Source organism: Schistocerca nitens, chromosome 5 (genome assembly GCF_023898315.1).
Source record: "Schistocerca nitens isolate TAMUIC-IGC-003100 chromosome 5, iqSchNite1.1, whole genome shotgun sequence".
Classification (NCBI taxonomy): Eukaryota; Metazoa; Arthropoda; class Insecta; order Orthoptera; family Acrididae; genus Schistocerca; species Schistocerca nitens.
Window position 1 is genome coordinate 307,858,713 of NC_064618.1, and position 21,844 is coordinate 307,880,556.

General features: G+C 39.0%; 2 protein-coding genes across 4 annotated transcripts in view; one reads left to right on the forward strand and one right to left on the reverse strand.

Annotated features, from left to right (window-relative positions):
- LOC126259223 (anaphase-promoting complex subunit 2) overlaps positions 1 to 16,802 on the reverse strand; it is a 96,024-nt gene extending 79,222 nt beyond the window's left edge. The window contains exons 1-2 of one of the 2 annotated variants that reach the window (XM_049955835.1): positions 16,550 to 16,802; positions 6,093 to 6,252 (exon numbers count right to left, since the gene is read on the reverse strand). In XM_049955835.1, coding sequence (XP_049811792.1) covers positions 6,093 to 6,252; positions 16,550 to 16,636 — 247 coding nt within the window. In that variant the 5' untranslated portion in view covers positions 16,637 to 16,802. Of the gene's footprint in view, positions 1 to 5,813; positions 6,253 to 16,549 lie in introns of both variants that reach the window. The other variant, XM_049955834.1, reaches the window with a different exon arrangement.
- Positions 16,803 to 17,012: 210 nt separating this feature from the next.
- The window catches only part of LOC126260015 (uncharacterized), a 159,822-nt gene continuing 154,990 nt past the window's right edge, over positions 17,013 to 21,844 (forward strand). The window contains exon 1 of one of the 2 annotated variants that reach the window (XM_049957176.1): positions 17,013 to 17,111. In XM_049957176.1, coding sequence (XP_049813133.1) covers positions 17,096 to 17,111 — 16 coding nt within the window. In that variant the 5' untranslated portion in view covers positions 17,013 to 17,095. The remainder of the gene's footprint in view (positions 17,112 to 21,844) is intronic. The other variant, XM_049957177.1, reaches the window with a different exon arrangement.

The following is a 21,844-nucleotide window of genomic DNA, read 5'->3' on the forward strand; positions in this document are numbered from 1 at the left end:
TGAACTCATCTTCCATAGAGACCTTTGCCGTTTTTGTTGATGGTAGTTTAGAGTTACCTTGGGACGTAAAGCTACTTCATGTAGCAGAAGGCTATATGTGCACCCCCAGTGACACTAAATGAACTGGCACCTACTGGTGGTAGGATAATCATGTGATTTCCTGACCACAAGACATATTCTATGTACCAAACTGACAAATTTTAAGGTGTTTCTCACTAGCCACCAGAAACACAATCTTATAATCTGTCAGCAACAAAAATTTTTGATCATTTATCCAATAACACTAAATGTTTGACAGGTGCAAAGCAAGTTTTAAATCTAAATTAAAATGATTTCTCCCAGACAGATCCTTCTATTCCATGGATTAATTTCTACTTAAAAACTGATAGAGGAGGAAAAAACTTGTTTTTAATCCACGTTGCATGAGAAGGACTAAAAAAATAGTGTATTCATTAATGTTAACACTAATCACGTACACATCCTGTCAGCCAACTCAATCCACATCATTTCAGTGAAAGAATCGTTCAAATGATCTATGATGTATGTAACTAACTAACCGTAGACCTTTAAGAACAACATAAAGGTGTTTAAAGTGTACTGTAACAGCCGTAAACCTAAAATACTGTTTTTGTTGTTGTCTTCAGTGCAAAGAGTGACTTCACGCAGCTCTCCACATTGGTCTATCTTGTGCTAATCCCTTTATCACAGCATAGCAACTGTAACCTACATCTACTGAACTAACTTACTGTATTCAAGCCTTTGTCTCCCTTTATAAATTTTACGCCCAACTCTTACTAACATAGTGGCAATTTCTGGATGCCTCATGACGTGTCCTATCAACTGATTCTTTTTTTCCCACTGCAATTCAGTAAATCTTCATTATTTATTTCCTCTTTCCATCAAATATTCAGCATTATTCTGTAACACCACATTTCAAAATGTTCTACTCCCTTCTTGTATGAATTCTTAATTGCCAAACGTACTTCCGTACAAGGTACAACCTTCAGAAGATTTCCTATCAATTAAATTTATATTCAGTCAACAAATTTCTCTTTTTCAGCAACCCTTTTCTTGCTATTGCCGGTATGGATTTTATAGCCATTCTACTTTAGCCATCATCTACTTTACTACCCAAACAGTAAAAATCATCTACCACTTTCAGTACCTAGTTTCCCAATCTGATTTTGTCAGTATCACTTTGTGCACAATACACCACATGTTAGTTACGTGAAATTCTGTATGTATTGCTAGAAAGTGCTTTCTACTACATAAATTGTTTGGACTTCTTGTATTTATGTCCTTGTCTTTGAATTTAACTGAACATATAACACCCAATTCCTCAAAAAAATGCTCTTGTAGCTTAGAATTTCTTTCCACTGACACCTACAATTTAGGTAAGCTGAAGTTTCCAGTGTTGAGATGAACTTGTAAACTTAACAGAAATAGATGATACTACAATCTGGATCACAATGCACTATGACAATGAGAAGTGATTGTTATACAGTGGCAAAAACAGCAAATCTATCAACAATATGAATGCTAAAATTGTTCCACACTATCTATGGTACAGGGCTACAAAGATCTACTTATTAGATATATAAAATTAAACTCAGTCTCAAAGAAAACAATGCATCTTCCTAGGGAATGCCACATTTCATTTTTTGTTTCAGTTAATAACAATTTACACATATCTTCCAAAATACTGCAATTACTTACCTTTCAGTACTATATGAATACCATATACTTCACTTTGTGGTAATACAGACTTTTTATTAGGAAATGTTCAGGCAGCCAGTTGGGAAGGAGAGGATTTAGACAGCAATAAGGGGGAGAATAAGTACACAGTGAGAAGAGGGTAGAAAAGAATGGAAACCTGTATAAGTGGCGGGTGACAGGACAGGGAACACTCAGATGAGTGCAGATCACTACTGTTAACACTTTGACTCCTGGCCATATAAAGCTTGCGGTTTCTTAGAAAGCCAATTATTTTTAAGAATTTTCAATATTTTTTATTACTAAAAGTAGCCAACATTTAACTGTGACACTAACAGTTCATGAAAGCCTGACACTACTACTCCTGGATTGCATAGTTTCAGCTTATTTGAATGTTTAGTTTATTTTACTTGTATTTTTAAGGAATGTTACATTTTGCAAGAAATGTATGCATATTCTAAATTCAAAAATTTTTAATAACCACATTAATCCCAATAATCTACTATTGTAGTTTCGATAACTGGAAATAAACATCCAAAAGTACTGATTATAAATTATTACACATTATTTTTGCACAGTATAATTTTTTTACTGATACATTCTGAAACATGGCAATTTTGCACTCACTGCACTGTATGTTATGCTATTCTTGCAGCCTTCCCTCTTTGGTTTTTCATTTTGGCTAAACATACTTTTCACATCCTCTGAATTCTTGTTTTATCTATTTCAGGGAATGCTTTCCTGTAGACAACCTACTCAGCTCGCCCCAAGCATAACTCTGGAATTGTCCTCACACACTGGCAATTCTGCACACTACAATTTCGTGTATTTAGACAGAGGTATCTTCTTATTTTCTTACTGTACTATGGAGAACACATGCATTCTTCAGACACATAAGGAAACGATGTGCAGTGGTTGCATAATGTTGGTGCAGTATAGTGTATCAAGGCATTATAAGTCCACAAGTTGCACAGTGATACATTTACATGTAATATCTTTGACTTTGTTTTTACACTTTGTTTTTACACTTTGTTTTATATATTTATGCTGTTGTTGAATTTTGATGTTTGTATAGAGTATTCTCAGATTGCATTGTTTGAAAATGCCAGACAATAAATGTTACTTCAAAGTTAATTTCATGCTTGTTGCAACATTTTTGGTGACTGCATTGTTATCTCCTATGGCAACTAACATAGTAACCATGCCGTGCAATACTGGACATCAAGTGCAAACCAACCACACCAACTGCACCATGCATCATCCGTATACTGCGTTGGTGACATCCTTTGAAAGTCGAGAGCCGGTCTACTGTGTCAACTGTGCTGTCCACAGAGAGCAATATGCTCCAATAAAAAATTCAGATACATGCTCAAAGGCAGACAGTTCACTCTCATCACGGACCACAAATTGCAGACATACGCATTTCGTGAATGCCCGGACAAAGCATCACCGTGCTACCTTTGTCATCTGAACTTCATAGAACAGTTTACAACCAACATTGTTCATGTAGAGAGAGAATTTAATGACCCAGCAGATGCTCTCCCTCGCACTGAGGTGATCTCAAAGGCAATCAAATACAAGGCACTAGCTGCAGCACATTAGACCGACGACAAACTGTGAGATGTCTTGACCTGGCCATCTACCCTTCAGATATGCTGCATTCAAATGCCTCCAGTTAACATGCTTTTGTATTGTGACATCTCTGCATAAAAGCCATGACCCTTCATGAAATTGCGTCACTACACGATCTGTCTCATCCTGGTGTTTGTGCTACAGTGCTTTTGGTGAAAAGAACTCATGTGTGGCCTAACACTGACAGAGACTGTAAGATCTTTGTTCACCAGTGCACGGCCTATCAGCGTAACAAGATCACTCGTCATGTTAGTGGACTTCAAAATGGCTCTGAGCACTATGGGACTTAATATCTGAGGTCATCAGTCCCCTAGAACTGAGAACTACTTAAACCTAACTAACCTAAGGACTACTTTTGAATACATTATGGGCACAGCAGTGATCAATGTCTTATAGATAATTACTATTAAAAACAGTCTTGATCACGATTTATTTAACAAGGTGACCGGTTTCAACCACTACTGTGGTCATCTTCAGACCATTGAGTAGGAACCTCTTTCTGTTGAAGAATCACAGAAAGAGGTTCCTACTCAATGGTCTGAAGATGACCACAGTAGTGGTTGAAACCGGTCACCTTGTCAAATAAATCGTGATCAAGACTGTTTTTAATAGTAATTATAAATAACCTAAGGACATCACACACATCCACGCCTGAGGCAGGATTCGAACCTGCGACCGTAGTGGTCACGCGGTTCCAGACTGAAGCACCTAGAACCACTCGGCCACACCGGTTAGGGTACTCCTCGTAATGTTTGTTCCACCTAACCAATGGTTTGAAAATGTCCACACTGACATTGTTGGACCGTAGCTGTCCTTGGAGGAATGTACTTACTGTTTGACTGTCATAGACCCATCTGCTGGCTGGAGGTAATCCCCATGTCTGATATTACTGCAGAGACCATTGTCACTACATTTCTCAGTGGGTGGATTGCTCGTTTTGACATACCATTACGTATCACTACTGACTGGGGTGGTCAATTCGAGTTTTATCTATTGAAGGCACTCACAACCCTGTTAGGTATGAAACACATCCGGACAACTGCTTACCACCCTGTAGCAAATGGTTTCATAGAACGCTTACAACATCAGCTCAAAGCATCTCTTCGGCATCACAAGTCACAGCATTGGACTGAGACACTACCGATCGTGCCGCTGGGCCTCCACACAGCCATCAAAGATGATCTGAACACAACTGCAGCTGAGCTGCTCCATGGACAACCGAATAGACTACCAGGTGAGTTCCTGTGCAGCATGCCGGACACTATCACTAATTCATCAAACTTCGTCAGCAAGTTACGCACACAGATGCAACAACTCTGGTCTATTGCAGCAAGAGAGTGAGGGACTCATCGGACATTTGTCTTTGCTGATTTGTCAAGCTCCAAAGAAGTGTTCATTCAACATGACACAGTACATAAACTTTTACAACCATCATATGATGTGTCATATTGTACGCAGCAGGGGTTAAAACGTTTAGAGTCAATGTCATAGGAATGCCAACAACAGTTTCCATTCACTGCCTAAAACCATTATTTAGTGCTTCTGATACTGGTTCACACAAATCACCTACCACGCCATTTACGAACACATCTGAACCACCCACAACCCTGTCACATGTTGCTGATAACCCCCCACGGACATTGAGTTCTACAGCTGATGACTCCACAAAAGCAACACCAGTTGTCATGTGATCCGGACACCAGGTCATGTATATTTGCAGATGGCATTAACACTTTGGGGGAGGAAGGAGTGATGTAGTGGTTGTATAGTGTTTGTGCAGTGTAGTGTATCAATGCTTAGAAGTTGTACAGCAGTTACAGTTAGATGTGATATTTTTTACTTCGTGTTTATTCTTTGTTTTATACATTCATGCCACAGTTGAATTTTAATGTTGCGTATTCTCAAATTGCACTGAGTGAACACGCCAAACAATAAATGTGGCATCGAAGTTAATTTCACACTTGTCACAACAAATGAGAAGCAAGTTTCCTCCACCATTTCACAGTTCTGTACTCAAAAGCCCTATAGGACATCTTCTGATCAGACTTTTTTGCTCTTGTAAATTTCCTGAGCAACACAATGAAGACATATTAAGCTAGCCAATATGCATGATTTCATATTTAAAAACAGGAGAAATTGTACCCGGTCAAATGATAAGATCGGCAGTCTACCAAAATTTTCACATCCCGTCAACTAATGGGATTTGCGCTTAAAGTGTCAACAGCTTCAACAATGCAAAATTGGACAATTTTCTGATTCTATTTAGTGCATATATGCATATCAGTTTAATACACATTATTTAGCACACAATATTTACGTATTTAACACAACACTTAGAGATGAATATAGAGCACTGCAAGCCAGATGATAGTAATGTGCCAATAACGAGAAATTAGACTGCCAGAAAACCAATAGAATCAATTTTTGTTAGAACTCTTATCAATAAACTTGGCAGATGGAGAACCGACCTGATTCGGTTTTATCAGAGTTGCAGAATACTTTAAATGACCTCCTGTAGAAATCTTCAGTTATAGCAGAATGGTTTAATGGAAGCTGTGAATGTAGTGTTGCCCTCAATAAAACTTTAAATTCTTCCACTACAGATCTCTGACCAAAGGCAAGATGATTCTTAGAGGCTGACAGATCATGTACTTTTTCCAGTTTCTCCAGGATTGGGAGAAACTGATGCAGTCGGTTGTATAAATTATTCACAGCATCTTTAAATCTTCCAAAGCCTTCATTTTCACCTTCACTTCCAGAAAACTTGCTCCAAAATTCAGGAGCTATTTTCTGTCGTAAAATCTTCTGTATCCGAGACAGAACTAAATCTTCAAGAAAATGACCAAGATTGTGTTCTCTGACAACATCAGCTATGAAGGAAGTGTCTTGGGAGCCACTAACAGGTTCCTGCAAAAATATAAAAACAAGAAGAATTTAAATTGCAAAACTACAATAGGAAGTAAAAACTGTTTGGAAGAAACAGAATTACATTGGGCAAGTTTCACAAAAGATTTGTGTCACTGTATGTTATACATTCATATCATTTTTGTTGGAAAATTTTTTGTATAGTTTTGAAAAGTATGAATTTTCATTACTTGGTCATCTCTTACAATTGCATATTCAGATATAATATAAAGGTAGTTCACTACCCTCCTTCTGAGCACTATATACAAGACCTAACCTAAATACTTACATTGCAGGAGACCAATGGCAGCGATTTGCCAATGCCTCTCTCTATCACAACAAAATCTTACTTATCCATCAAGTAGATCAATAGATGGTCTTTGTGTGGTTTCAATTGTTCAGCAGATAGTCATGAAATCAATCAAAGTCCCAGATTTCAAAATCTGATGCCCTTCCCTGGAGTGACTTTCACCAACAGCAGAGCTTCATTTATCCCAATACACAGACACTTTAGAGTATATTCTAAGTCAATCTTACTAACTCTTCACAAATACATACTTGGGTTCCTTTTACAAAAAATCAGACTCCCCAAACGCTTGCTTGAGCTGGTTTTTACATAGCACCAGTATCTTTCTATATTTTTCATGTCAAAGTAATTGTCTTTCCGATAACTGAAAAGTGACCAAGTCCAAAAATCCATTAAAGACTTGTTGAACTGGTTTCTAAATTCAGAACACTCAATTCTCCACCTTCTTATAACTCCACTTGAAAACTGTCCAAAAGCATGACTCAAATGGCAGCACATGAGATAGACTGCTTACAGTTGGAGGAGGGAAAGTGGGAAAAAGTGCATAAACTAATAGCTATGGAAAAAGAAGCATGAATCAGAAGATATAACTGTGGGAAAAGAACAGCTTTTGGGGGAGGGGGGACAGCAAAATCGGTTCGGGAGTTAAAAAAGTAAGGAAAGGTCCCTGGATGAGATATACACATCAGTTGTGTGGACGAGGGGAGATAAAGATGAAGGGATTTTAATAACATGTCATCTAACACACACAGAAAAAAAATACTAGTGGCAGAAAATACATGGCTAGACAGGTGGGGTGAGGAAAGCATCAGCCCAGATAATTAGAAAATAGAAAATAAAACCACAAGAAACAAACTTAAGGTGAGTGGATTAGTGTCTGGTCTATATTTCTAATATTTCTATATCATACCATCACACACAGTAAAATTAAATATAAAATGAATTTCTTGAGCCAAATTCTTACATTTTTTTCTATTTTTATTTCATTCTGTTTCTTTATTGTTTGCATTCATTGTCTTCAGTTAAGGTTATTATAAAATTTGGCAACCAATTTGTTCACACATGATAATTTGACTAAAGCAGCTTTTTTTATACAGCTAACATGACATGCGTATTCTCCACAGATGATGTACACAATTTAGCTGAGTTCTTTTGTCTTGTGGTGATTTTACACAAAATTATTTGCAACAGAAGCTAACGTGTGATATTTTTTAGTCTTGTGCTGTTTGAGACTTTCCTCCCAACGTACCAGCTGCTTCATCGATTCATAGGTGTCAAGTCGGATAATGTTTCAACAAGACAGCTACTCGTCATCTTCAGATGCTGCAACGGCTCACCAATATAAAGGTTGACTCGCTAGAAAAGCACAGGTTGTGGGGGGGGCTATAATGTCATCACGGGTGAATCATATAGCACAGTGACACCCAGTGTCCCCTGCCAGAGAAACGGGCCACAGTCTTCGCATTCACAAAGCAGGAAAAGCAAGGCCACAATTAGCAGCACAGTGCGCACATGGGTGGGCAGTGTGTTGGTGCCCAGGTTAAGTGTGTAGAGTCTGATTCTCCGTCTGTGTTGACTCAGATATGTTCGTCTGCAGCTGGCGATGTCTTAGTACCACCAATGCTGGTTCTCATGCCTTGCTGAGTTGAAATCTTGTGTCTCTATTGATCTTGTCATTGTTGTTGTTGATGTCTTCAGTTCTGAGACTGGTTTGATGCAGCTCTCCATGCTACTCTATCCTGTGCAAGCTTCTTCATCTCCCAGTACCTATTGCAACCTACATCCGTCTGAATCTGCTTAGTGTATACATCTCTTGGTATCCCTCTATGATTTTTACACTCCATGCTGCCCTCCAATGCTAAATTTGTGATCCCTTGATGCCTCAGAACATGTCCTACCAACTGGTCCCTTCTTCTTGTCAAGTTGTGCCACAAACTCCTCTTCTCCCCAATTCTATTCAATACCTCCTCATTAGTTATGTGATCTACCCATCTAATCTTCAGCATTCTTCTGTAGCACCACATTTCGAAAGCTTCTATTCTCTTCTTGTCCAAACTCTTTATCGTCCATGTTTCACTTCTATACATTGCTACACTCCATACAAATACTTTCAGATACGACTTCCTGACACTTAAATCTATACTCAATGTTAACAAATTTCTCTTCTTCAGAAACGCTTTCCTTGCCATTGCCAGTCTACATTTTATATCCTCTCTACTTTGACCATCATCAGTTATTTTGCTCCCCAAATAGCAAAGCTCATTTACTACTTTAAGTGTCTCATTTCCTAATTTAATTCCCTCAGCATCATCCAGCGTAATTCGACTACATTCCATTATCCTCGTTTTGCTTTTGTTGATGTTCATCTTATATCCTCCTTTCAAGACACTGCCCATTCCTTTCAACTGCTCTTCCAAGTCCTTTGCTGTCTCTGACAGGATTACAATGTCATCGGCAAACCTCAAAGTTTTTATTTCATTGTCAAAAGCTTTCTCTAAGTCTACAAATGCTAGAAACGTGGGTTTGCCTTTCCTTAATCTTTCTTCTAAGATAAGTCGTAAGGTCAGTATTGCCTCACGTGTTCCAACATTTCTGCGGAATCCAAACTGATCTTCCCCGAGGTCGGCTTCTACCAGTTTTTCCATTTGTCTCTAAAGAATTCGCGTTAGTATTTTGCAGCTGTGACTTATTAAACTGATAGTCCGGTAATTTTCACATCTGTCAACACCTGCTTTCTTTGGAATTGGAATTATTATATTCTTCTTGAATTCTGAGGGTATTTCGACTGTCTCATACATCTTGCTCACCAGATGGTAGAGTTTTGTCAGGACTGGCTCTCCCAAGGTCGTTAGTAATTCTAATGGAATGTTGTCTACTCCCAGGGCATTGTTTTGACTCAGGTCTTTCAGTGCTCTGTCAAACTCTTCACGCAGTATCGTATCTCCCATTTCATCTTCATCTACATCCTCTTCCATTTCCATAATATTGTCCTCAAGTACATCGCCCTTGTATAGACCCTCTATACAGGGTGTTACAAAAAGGTACGGCCAAACTTTCAGGAAACATTCCTCACACACAAATAAATAAAAGACGTTATGTGGACATGTGTCCGGAAATGCTTAACTTCCATGTTATAGCTCATTTTAGTTTCGTGAGTATGTACTGTACTTCCTCGATTCACCGACAGTTGGCCCAATTGATGGAAGGTAATGTTGACTTCGGTGCTTGTGTTGACATGCGACTCATTGCTCTACAGTACTAGCATCAAGCACATCAGTATGTAGCATCAACAGGTTAATGTTAATCACGAACATGGTTTTGCAGTCAGTGCAATGTTTACAAATGCAGAGTTGGCAGATGCCCATTTGATGTATGGATTAGCAAGGGGCAATAGCCGTGGTGCGGTACGTTTGTATCGAGACAGATTTCCAGAATGAGCACGGAACATTCCAGCCAATGACTCGCGACTGGGGAAGACCTAGAATGGCGAGGACACCTGCAATGGACGAGGCAATTCTTCGTGCAGTTGACAATAACCCTAATGTCAGCGTCAGAGAAGTTGCTGCTGTACAAGGTAACGCTGACCACGTCACTGTATGGAGAATGCTACGGGAGAACCATGCACAGCGTGTGCAGGCACTATCAGCAGCTGACTGGCCTCCAACAATGTGTCAATCCTCATTTCAGTGCAAATGTTCTCTTTACGGATGAGGCTTCTTTACGGCTGTGATACAATACGCCATTCTCCAGGGCTGCATCAGTGCATCAGGGATTCCATGCGACGGAGTGTGGATGCATGTATCCTCGCTAACGGAGGACATTTTGAACATTTCCTGTAACAAAGTGTTTGAAGTCACGCTGGTACTTTGTGTTGCTGTGTGTTTCCATTCCATGATTAATGTGATTTGAAGAGAAGTAATAAAATGAGCTCTAACATTGAAAGTAAGCATTTCTGGACACATGTCCACATAACTTATTTTCTTTCTTTGTGTGTGAGGAACGTTTCCTGAAAGTTTGGCCGTGCCTTTTTGTAACATCCTGTATACTCCTTCCATTTTTCTGCTTTCCCTTCTTTGCTTAGAACTGGGTTTCCATCTGAGCTCTTTATATTCATACAAGTGGCTCTCTTTTCTCCAGAGGTCTCTTTAATTTCCCTGTAGGCAGTATCTATCTTACCCCTAGTGAGATAAGCCTCTACATCCTTACATGTGTCCTCTAGCCATCCCTGCTTAGCCATTTTGCACTTCCTGTCGATCTCATTTTTGAGACGTTTGTATTCCTTTTTGCCTGCTTCATTTACTGCATTTTTGCATTTTCTCCTTTCATCAATTAAATTCAATAATTCTTCTGTTACCCAAGGATTTCTACAAGCCCTCGTCTTTTTACCTACTTGATCCTCTGCTGCCTTCACTACTTCATCCCTCAGAGCTACCCATTCTTCTTCTACTGTATTTCTTTCCCCTATTCCTGTCAATTGTTTCCTTATGCTCTCCCTGAAACTCTGCACAACCTCTGGTTTAGTCAGTTTATCCAGGTCCCATCTCCTTAAATTCCCACCTTTTTGCAGTTTCTTCAGTTTTAATCTACAGTTCATAACCAATAGATTGTGATCAGAGTCCACATCTGCCCCTGGAAATGTCTTACAATTTAAAACCTGGTTCCTAAATCTCTGTCTTACCATTATATAATCTATCTGATACCTTCTAGTATCTCCAGGATTCTTCCATGTATACAACCTTCTTTTATGATTCTTGAACCAAGTGTTAGCTATGATTAAGTTATGATCTGTGCAAAATTCTACCATACGGCTTCCTCTTTCATTTCTCTTCCCAAATCCATATTCACCCACTATGTTTCCTTCTCTCCCTTTTCCTACTCTCGAATTCCAGTCACCCATGACTATTAAATTTTCGTCCCCCATCACTACCCGAATAATTTCTTTTATCTCATCATACATTTCATCAATTTCTTCATCGTCTGCAGAGCTAGTTGGCATATAAATTTGTACTACAGTAGTAGGCATGGGCTTCGTGTCTATCTTGGCCACAATAATGCGTTCACTATGCTGTTGGTAGTAGCTCACCTGCACTCCAATTTTTTTATTCATTATTAAACCTACTCCTGCATTACCCTATTTGATTTTGTATTGTCATTATTTATATGAATTTCGACTGCTTCTTTAATGACGGAGTCCCAATACATGGAAGTAGAAGGCAAAAGGATCTTTGTCTATCCATAGTTCATGCTGTGTTCCATGTCAAGATAATGTTCAGCCACAGCAGACTCTTCCGGCTGATCCAGTCTGGTGTGACGTCTATGTTCAGTGCATCTATCCTTAACAGATCTGTCTAATGTACGATTTCCCACTCTGGCACGGGGCTTATATATCCCTGGTTTCCTTAGACCTAGGTTATTTTTAACATAACCCAGCATAGTTTGCACTTGCACTGGAGTGCAGAAGACACATTTTATTTGATGTAGAAACCATCCTCATGGAGTTCTCCTTTTCTTCTGGCTGTTCTTGAGCTTTAGTGTGTGAAAGTTTAAAAGCATTATGGATCTGTTTATCAGAATACCCATTTTGTACAAACACAGAGCGAAGATGGCTAAGTCTGCTGAGAAGCTTCCTGCACCTGACACAATTCTAACCCTACGAACAAGAGTCCATAACACGCCATTACATTGAGACGGGTGATGGCAGCTCGTAGCTTGTAGATATAGGTCTGTGGAAGTCAGTTTACCAAACACATTGTGACCCAAGGAACCATCATCTTTTCTGTGGACCTAAGACACCATGGACTGGAAGGTCTCCTTTTTTCTCAGAAGCAAATGCTGTGATAGTGGGAGTTAAAAGTGTTCCAGAAATGCTGGAAGCTTTGCTGCTCCGTAAGGGCAAACTACAAAAGTGTCATCCACATACCTCCAAAAAAAAATTAGGTTTCAACACTGCTGACTGAACTGTTTTTCCTCAGTGTCTTCCATAAAATGGTTAGCTACTATGGGAGACAAAGGGCTACCCATAGCAACACCATCAGTCTGCTCAAAATAGTGTTCATTAAATAAAAAGTACGATGTTCTCCTCCAACTTAGTTCCTATAAGTTGTAATAAAGGTACTCGTGTGAACAAAGAGACCACATTGAAACTCACTAATACATCAGTTGGTTCAAGAAGCAAAGTCTTCAGGCATATAAAACCTTCCGAGTCTCGAACGTGTTGTTGACATTTTACTACCATCAAGCTTAGAAGAGAAGCCAGATGTTTCGACAGGTGATATTTTAGGGCACCTATATTGCTCATGAGGGGTGAAGATGAATCCCTTCCTTATGGATCTTAGGCAGCCTGTAAAGTTGTGGTGGAACTGGCACTTGTGCTCTTAAGCTCTTTTTAAGATGTTTGGGAAACTGGCTCGATTTGAGGAGTGTGGTTGTCTTCCATTATAGTATGTCAGTTGGATCCTTCTGGAGACAATGACACGCTGAGTCCCACAGTAAATCCGTTGTCTTACAGATATAAGATGTTGCAGGCCAAAGAACAATAGCGTTTCCCTTCTCAGCAGGTAAAATCACTATTTCAGTGTCTTCTCTTAAGGAAAAGAGAGTTTTCCTTTCTTCAGTGTTAATGTTCTGCTTTGGTGCGGGCATCCTGGTTATGGCCCTGCAACCCTCTTGCCTTATTTCTTCAGCAGTCTCTCTCGCAAGTTTTAGGACATCTTGCCAGCCAAAGTTGCTTCAACTGTTCCTTTAAAAATTTTTGACATGGTTTTCACATTTTCAGAAATACCAATTTGACTATTAACAGAATCTTCCGTCGGTTCTTGGTATAACAACATTATAATAATAAATGAAAAGCACCAGTTTGCTTTTGTTCTATGTAGAACAAAAGCAAACTGGTGCTTTTCATTTATTATTACCAATTTGACTATCTGTTACGACGATTTCAAAATGGGCCCTGGCCCAAAACTAGTCAGCGAGTAACTAAAGAAAGTGAAATCTGCAACTCCAGCTGGTTTTTCATTGTACTGATTAACATTTATGAATTTCCAGCATGCTGGAAGTTCATAAAGTACTCTTCATAGTTTATGTCCTGTTTCTATTAATACATCTGCTCCAATGAATAACAATCTAACAGCTGCAAATGCCTCATCTACGCATGGACAACTGGACTGAGTATCTGGTGTGGTACAGACTAATTTTCATCACTACAGTTACAAACATTAGCTGGTTGGTAAACATTAGCTGATCTGTGTTCCTAGCTCCTTAAAAAGCTGTGTTCTGTATGAAAAGCATTAGTTAACTTATTCTACCTTTTATACTTCACTTAGCTGTAATGACATCAGAAGTCATATAAAGAAAATACTGTGATATTTAGATGACCAAGGACATCATATGGTACCATAACAAGGACATATCCGAGATCACAATGACCCAATTCAGACTGTCAGCACTGTTTACATGTGATGTGCCATAAAGAATGAATAATCTAACAACTGTTGTGATTCAGTCGCTTGACTAGAATGTAATCAAAGATTTGTTTTCTGTTTTGGAGTAGACGATCTGTGGCCAGCCCCTTGTCCATCACCAGTGGTACTATGTTGCATGATGAAAAGGCACAAAATTACCGTGTAAACAACTAAAGAGTTGTGTGTAACTATTCTGCAATGAATCATATTGGAGCACAACAAATGAAGGGGAAATGAACAACTACTCAGCACCAACATCTAATTTAGACCTTTAACACTATCAACTGTGCCAGTGAATCTAACGTTCACATCCAATAAGAATATTACCAACATACTTTGTGCTTTCACTTCATTAGACAAATTAGAGGTGTCGACATTGAATCCGGGAAATGAACACATCCCATCATGATTGAAAACAGCAACTGGACTATATTGGTATGCACGAAAGAAGGAAGATGGTGGGTAGATGCACAGTGGGAAGGCGCAGTGTACCCATGACACTCCAACCAGGTGCACGATTCTTCCACGTCAGCCTGTGGTCCATAATTTGGGCTGTGCTTAGACCATTTGGCATTGATTTTCATGTTTTTTTTTTTTAGATATGAAGAGGTTATTTAGCCAATACAGTGTTTATTATAGGTGGCATAATGCAAACACAAATAATAATATGTTAAGAACTGACAGAGGTATTTTTCTGAGCTTATAAATTCTACTAACAATAAAAGAAACAATAGCCCAGTGGAGTGTTTGCCCAAGCATTCCTAGTAACGAGGGGAGGCAATGGTGAAGCAAGTGGTAGGAGATGACAAGAGCATATAGGAATCACTGCATTCTCCATCTCTCTCTGTGCATCAATCAGCAGATTTCTTGTGTGCACACCACTACAGCAACATTAGCAATATAGATGGATCAGTATATACAGGGGATTGGAAACTAATGTATCAAATATCATAGTATAAAAAGGATCCAATTAATAACAAATGAAACTGTATACTTCTACCACTAAGCAGATATGTCAACCACAAAAACCACAATGTGTATAGGCATACTGTGTTTATATGAGGACATACTGTAAAGAACAGGGAAAGAAAAATGTGGGACAGGACTTCAGTGAAAGCCTACCACAAAAAGTGTTGGTTCTGTTGTGTAATCAACACTGCAGTAACAGTCACATCCAATGTACTTCCCATTTCCTTTTTGCTGACTGCTTTTCAATGCCACCTCTATATCTTGTCACCATTTTTTTCTACTTAATTAAAACCCTGCAGAGCTGCAGTATTCTGAGGTGAGATGGAAGCCACACAACATTCAGCAATAACCACACTACAAATAATGATAGTGAAGCATTAGTATCTGTAGGAGTCAAAATTTCAACTGGCTATTAAAGTAGTGTCTGTGGGTTTTAAACATCTGAAAATGTATCACACTGTATGCCATTGTATGATAATTGAGAAGATCCATAATGTACCTCTGGAACAAATGCTTCCAGAAGATTATGGGTAACATGTAACAATCAATAAAAGTGACTGTAAGACTGTGTCACACTTTCTTCTGTCCACTTACAGTTGACGGAATTTGCTTAAAAGCTCTTCATGTGGCTTCCCTCTCAGATGTAAGGAATAGTCAGTTACCGATACCAGCCATTGGCTTCTTCCCATAACGTGGTGGTAATATGGCAAATGAAAACACATGTGTTTAAACAGAAAGGAAAGAGAACAATGATATCTCTTTTGTCTACATTATCTGTTTGGAATGTATGATATTGATGACGATGATGATGATACAGTGGTATGGGCACGTGGCTACCAGATCTTTATTGTCTTTTTGGTGTGTAGGTTGTGGTGACAGATTGATCAGTAGTCTAGCCTGAGGTTTAGAATAGACTGAAAGTTGGCAGTTTGGTTTCGGGTTGGCGATGATGACTATCAATATGATATTTATTTGTGACGACATACTGATCTGTAATGTAGCCTGAGGTTAGGTTAGGCTGAAAGGTGGCAGTTTGGGTGTCAGTTTGTGAAGTGATATGGGACGCTTCAATTAATCAAGAGATTCTAGTATTTACAGAGGATGGCAGGCTCGGTCAGTATTACGTATGGGATCAGTCAAATATAGTAATATTTTATCTTTTACGATAGTGTATAAGCAGTACTGTACATCTTTAGATGCACGATATGTTTACAGTTTTCGATTCTATATGCATGAAAGTGACTGTCGGCTAATGAGAGGGGAATGGGAGAGAGACAATACCATTTATCTAGTTTTTGACAGGTCTGCATTTTATATATTTTATTAACATTCCACTCAAAGTACTTGAAAGGGCGTTGACAGTCACGAAGTTCAGCCTCTAAATAAGTAAATAAAACAAACACAAATAGAATGTAAACATGTATGCGAAAAGATCCGGCAAAATGATTTTAACCACAGAAACCATGTTCTCATCAATGTGCAGTTCCAACGGGCGTTCTGGAATAATTAAACAAAAAATACATAAAAACTTGGACGGTACGAATAACGTCCATCAGAAGCATACCTCCGCTTTTAAAATCGGAAAAACTGCAAGGAAGTTCTCATACACCTTTGACGGAATTTCGAGTGTCTGTACACTTGCGTTTGACATCTTATCTTAGAGACTATAATATTTCTGCACTAGTTCTAATGCTGAGGGACATTATTCCGGATAAACTATCACCATACGACCACTTATTCCCTGTGATAACAAAAACATATTTACATCTCAAATAAAATCACTCACATCCTGGCATTTGAAAACTGTACCACTGTCGAAGTTATTATACCTCAAGCAAGGTGGCAACCGGAAAACATTGTCTGCTGAATCAATTCAATAACGACTTTTTGATCAATTGCTGAAAATTTTCAGTCCCATACTTAAATTATATGACTTCAATATAATAGTTTTACATTGCGCAACTTTTTTATTATACGCAATTTTGTGTCATGAATTTTTAAGTTGGGTGTACGTAAAATCTTTGCTATGTTTACAAATAAACAGCACGTTGATGGCTAAGAAAAAACATTCTGATTGTGGGAAAAACATTGAACCTGTAGTGTTCGGAAAATGCAAACCTCTGTCAGTAAGTAGAAAGTCACCAATCTAACCAGTAAGTCATAAATACGCGGTGATATTTGGAAATAAACTTTTCGCACAATAAGTTCATGCTATTCATGGAAAATGTGTCATGTTATAAACACAGAGCCAGTCTTCGACCTTATTATTTCTGGCAGGTACAATTTTGATTTCCTGTACAAAGGTGTTGAATTTCTCAATTTGTGGCTTGAGCATTTTCTAATACACGTTTTCTGATTTTACCTTGTAGTTTAACGTTTTAGTTTTTATGTGGAAAGGACATTTAAGTATGGCGTGAACGTAAATATTAGTGTGCGCTACAGGCCAGTCAGTTAACACAACCTTTATTTGACCCTCATATTCGTTGGTTTCGCAAACTCACAACCGAATGAACACATATAAACCTAACGTTGACCAATGGGTGCACTACTAGAGATCAGACTTAATCTACAACAAAGATTTCGTGGGGGTCCGATTCTAGCCGAAAAGTGTTTTAAGTATTTACGTATCGGCTAATGTATCTAAATGAGCATTTTTTTATTGACACTTTTTACCTATTCCCACAAGTTTTAGGAAATATTGAAGAAGACTTATTCTAACTATGCAATATATACAAAGACATGAAAATTTGGAAATACGGAAGCGTCCGATCCCGCCCATGTGCTTTGACGCATGACGTCACAAATATGGCGGAAACAAAAACAAACACACACACACACACTTTCCACAAGAAGCCTAATGACACTAACGGGACAAGCGCGGGAAATGGGACGTTTTGGGTGGGGGGCAAACTAAATATAAACAAATTTAGACGCCTTGCGTAGCTACAACGTGTAAGTGAAGACAGCCATGCATGAATACCCACCCACCTCCCCAGGGGTCGTAACCCCTGCAACCCATAGAAGATAAACATGCTTCAGTAGCTGATTAGTGTTTTTTGTCTTTTAAAAAAAAAAATCTCACGGGATAGAACGAACAGCTCAGAAAGATAAATATAATAAACTAAAACAGAAATTGGAGGAAACAGATAATTAAAATAAGTAATAAGTGTTTTTAAATTAAAAAAAAAATCTCACGAGATAGAACGAACAGATCAGAAAAGTAAATAAAATAAGATAAAACAGAACTGGAGACAGCCACACTCAAACCAAAGTCCGCGCCGTCATGACGTCACACACGACAACAGCCTTACGTCACGGGTCAAAGCCGATGCGTGGGATCGGACGCTTCTGTCGACCCGAAAATTTATAAGTCTACTTTTTTAATCAAATTCATAAAAGATCACAATCCACCAGATTGGTTCACCAGGCAGTGATAGTCCTAGGCCTGCATAACTGGTGGGAGAACTGCAAGTGCTATTGGATGGCCCAGTGACTGCCTACAATATGAAATAGATTCGCATTTGAATCTTAATCTGTTATATAGTATTATTTGTTTCAATATATTTGTGTATAATGGGATTGGGCAAAGAATGAAAGAGGAGAAATACTAATTGACTTCTGTAATAAATTTTAGCTAGTAATAGCTAATACTCTGTTCAAGAATTACAAGAGGAGGAGGTATATGTGGAAAATGCTGGTCGGTATGGGAAGATTTCAGTTCGATTACAGCACGGTCAGGCAGAGATTCCAAAATCATATACTGGATTGTAAGGCATACCCAGGAACATATATAGACTCAATACACAATGAAAGTAAATCTAATCTAATCTATAATGGTGATGAAGAGTAGGCTGAAATTTAAGAGATTAGTCAGGAAGAATCAATACACAAAGAAATGGGATACTGAAGTACTAAGGGATGACGAGACACACATGAAGTTCTCTAAGGCTGTACAAAGAAGGTAACTGTGAAGAAACCATGGGTAACAGAAGAAATACTTCAGTTGATTGATGAAAGAAGGAAGTACAAAAATGTTCAGGAAAACTCAGGAATACAGAAATACAAGTCACTAAGGAATGAAAGGAATAGGACGTTCAGGGAAGCTGCATGAAAAATATGAAGAAATCGAAAAAGGAATGATTGTCGGAACAACTGACTAAGCATACAGGAAAGTCAAAACAGCCTTCGGTGACATTAAAAGCAAGGGTGGTAACATGAAGAGTGCAACAGGAATTCCACTATTAAATGCAGAGGAGAGAGTGAGTAAATGGTAAGAGTACATTGAACGCCTCTATGAGGGGGAACATTTGTCTGATGTGATGGATAGTATCGAAGGAAATTGACGGAGATCCGAAATGTGAAATAATTTGGGTGAAGGTCACGGTTAAAGCAGGCTCAGACATGGTAATAGGATGTCTCTATAGGCCCCCTGGCTCAGCAGCTGTTGTGGCTGAGCACCTGAAGGATAATTTGTAAAATATTTCGAGCATATTTCCCCACCATGTTATAGTTCTGGGTGGAGATTTTAATTTGCCTGATATAGACAGGGAGACTCAAACATTCATAACGGGTGGCAGGGACAAAGAATCCAGTGAAATTTTTTTAAGTGCTTTATCTGAAAACTATCTTGAGCAATTAAACAGATAACCGACTCGTGGTGTTAACATATTAGACCTTCTGGTGACAGACAGACCCAAACTATTTGAAAAAGTTAACACAGAACAGGGAATCAGCGATCATAAAGTGGTTACTGCATCGATTATTTCAGCCGTAAATAGAAATATTAAAAAAGGTAGGAAGATTTTTCTGTTTAGCAAAAGTGTCAAAAAGCAGATTACAGAGTACCTGATGGCTCAAAACAAAAGTTTTGTCTCAAGTACATATAGTGTTGAGGATCAGTGGACAAAGTTCAAAACCGTCGTACAATATGCGTTAGATGAGTATGTGCCAAGCAAGATCGTAAGAAATGGAAAAGAGCCACCGTGATACAACAACCGAGTTAGAAAACTGCTGCGGAAGCAAAGGGAACTTCACAGCAAACACAAACATAGCCAAAGCCTTGCAGACAAACAAAAATTACGTGAAGCGAAATGTAGTGTGAGGAGGGCTATGTGAGAGGCGTTCAATGAATTCGAAAGTAAAGTTCTATGTACTGACTTGGCAGAAAATCCTAAGAAATTTTGGTCTTTTGTCAAAGTGGTAGGTGGATCAAAACAAAATGCCCAGACACTCTGTGACCAAAATGGTACTGAAACAGAGGATGACAAACTAAAGCCCGAAATAGTAAATGTCTGTTTCCAAAGCTGTTTCACAAAGGAAGACTGCACTGTAGTTCCTTCTCTAGATTTTCGCACAGATGACGAAAGAAACAATTAAAATCGCTCAAAAGAGGAAAGGCCGCTGGACCCGATGGGATACCAGTTCGATTTTACTCAGAGTACGCGAAGGAACTTGCCCCCCTTCTTGCAGCAGTGTACCGTAGGTCTCTAGAAGAGCGTAGCATTCCAAAGGACTGGAAAAGGGCACAGGTCATCCCCGTTTTCAAGAAGGGACATCGAACAGATGTGCAGAACTATAGACCTATATCTCTAATGTCGATCAGTTGTAGAATTTTGGAACACGTATTATGTTAGAGTATAATGACTTTTCTGTAGACTAGAAATCTACTCTGTAGGAATCAGCATGGGCTTCGAAAAAGACGGTCGTGTGAAACCCAGCTCGCGCTATTTGTCCACGAGACTCTGAGGGCCATAGACAGGCGTTCACAGGTAGATGCCGTGTTTCTTGACTTCCGCAAGGCGTTCGATACAGTTCCCCACAGTCATTTAATGAACAAAGTAAGAGCATATGGACTATCAGACCAATTGTGTGATTGGATTGAGGAGTTCCTAGATAACAGAACGCAGCATGTCATTCTCAATGGAGAGAAGTCTTCCGAAGTAAGAGTGATTTCAGGTGTGTCACAGGGGAGTGTCATAGGACTGTTGCTATTCACATTATACATAAATGACCTTGTGGATGACATCGGAAGTTCACTGAGGCTTTTTGCAGACGATGCTGTGGTGTATCGAGAGGTTGTAACAATGGAAAATTGTACTGAAATGCAGGAGGATCTGCAGCGAATTGACGCATGGTGTAGGGAATGGCAATTGAATCTCAATGTAGACAAGTGTAATGTGCTGCGAATACACAGATAGATAGATCCCATATCATTTAGCTACAAAATAGCAGGTCAGCAACTGGAAGCAGTTAATTCCATAAATTATCTGGGAGTACGCATTAGGAGTGATTTAAAATGGAATGATCATATAAAGTTGATCGTCGGTAAAGCAGATGCTAGACTGAGATTCATTGGAAGAGTCCTAAGGAAATGCAATCCGAAAACAAAGGAAGTAGGTTACAGTATGCTTATTCGCCCACTGCTTGAATACTGCTCAACAGTGTGGGATCCATACCAGATAGGTTTGATAGAGAAGATCCAACGGAGAGCAGTTCACTTCGTTACAGGATCATTTAGTAATCGCGAAAGCGTTACGGAGATGATAGATAAACTCCAGTGGAAGACTCTGCAGGAGAGACGCTCAGTAGCTCGGTACGGGCTTTTGTTAAAGTTTCGAGAACATACCTTCACCGAAGAGTCAAGCAGTATATTGCTCCCTCCTATGTATATCTCGCAAAGAGACCATGAGGACAAAATCAGAGAGATTAGAGCCCACACAGAAGCATACCGACAATCCTTCTTTCCACGAACAATATGAGACTGGAGTAGAAGGGAGAACTGATAGAGGTACTCAAGGTACCCTCCACCACACACCGTCAGGTGGCTTGCGGAGTATGGATGTAGATGTAGATGTAGAAG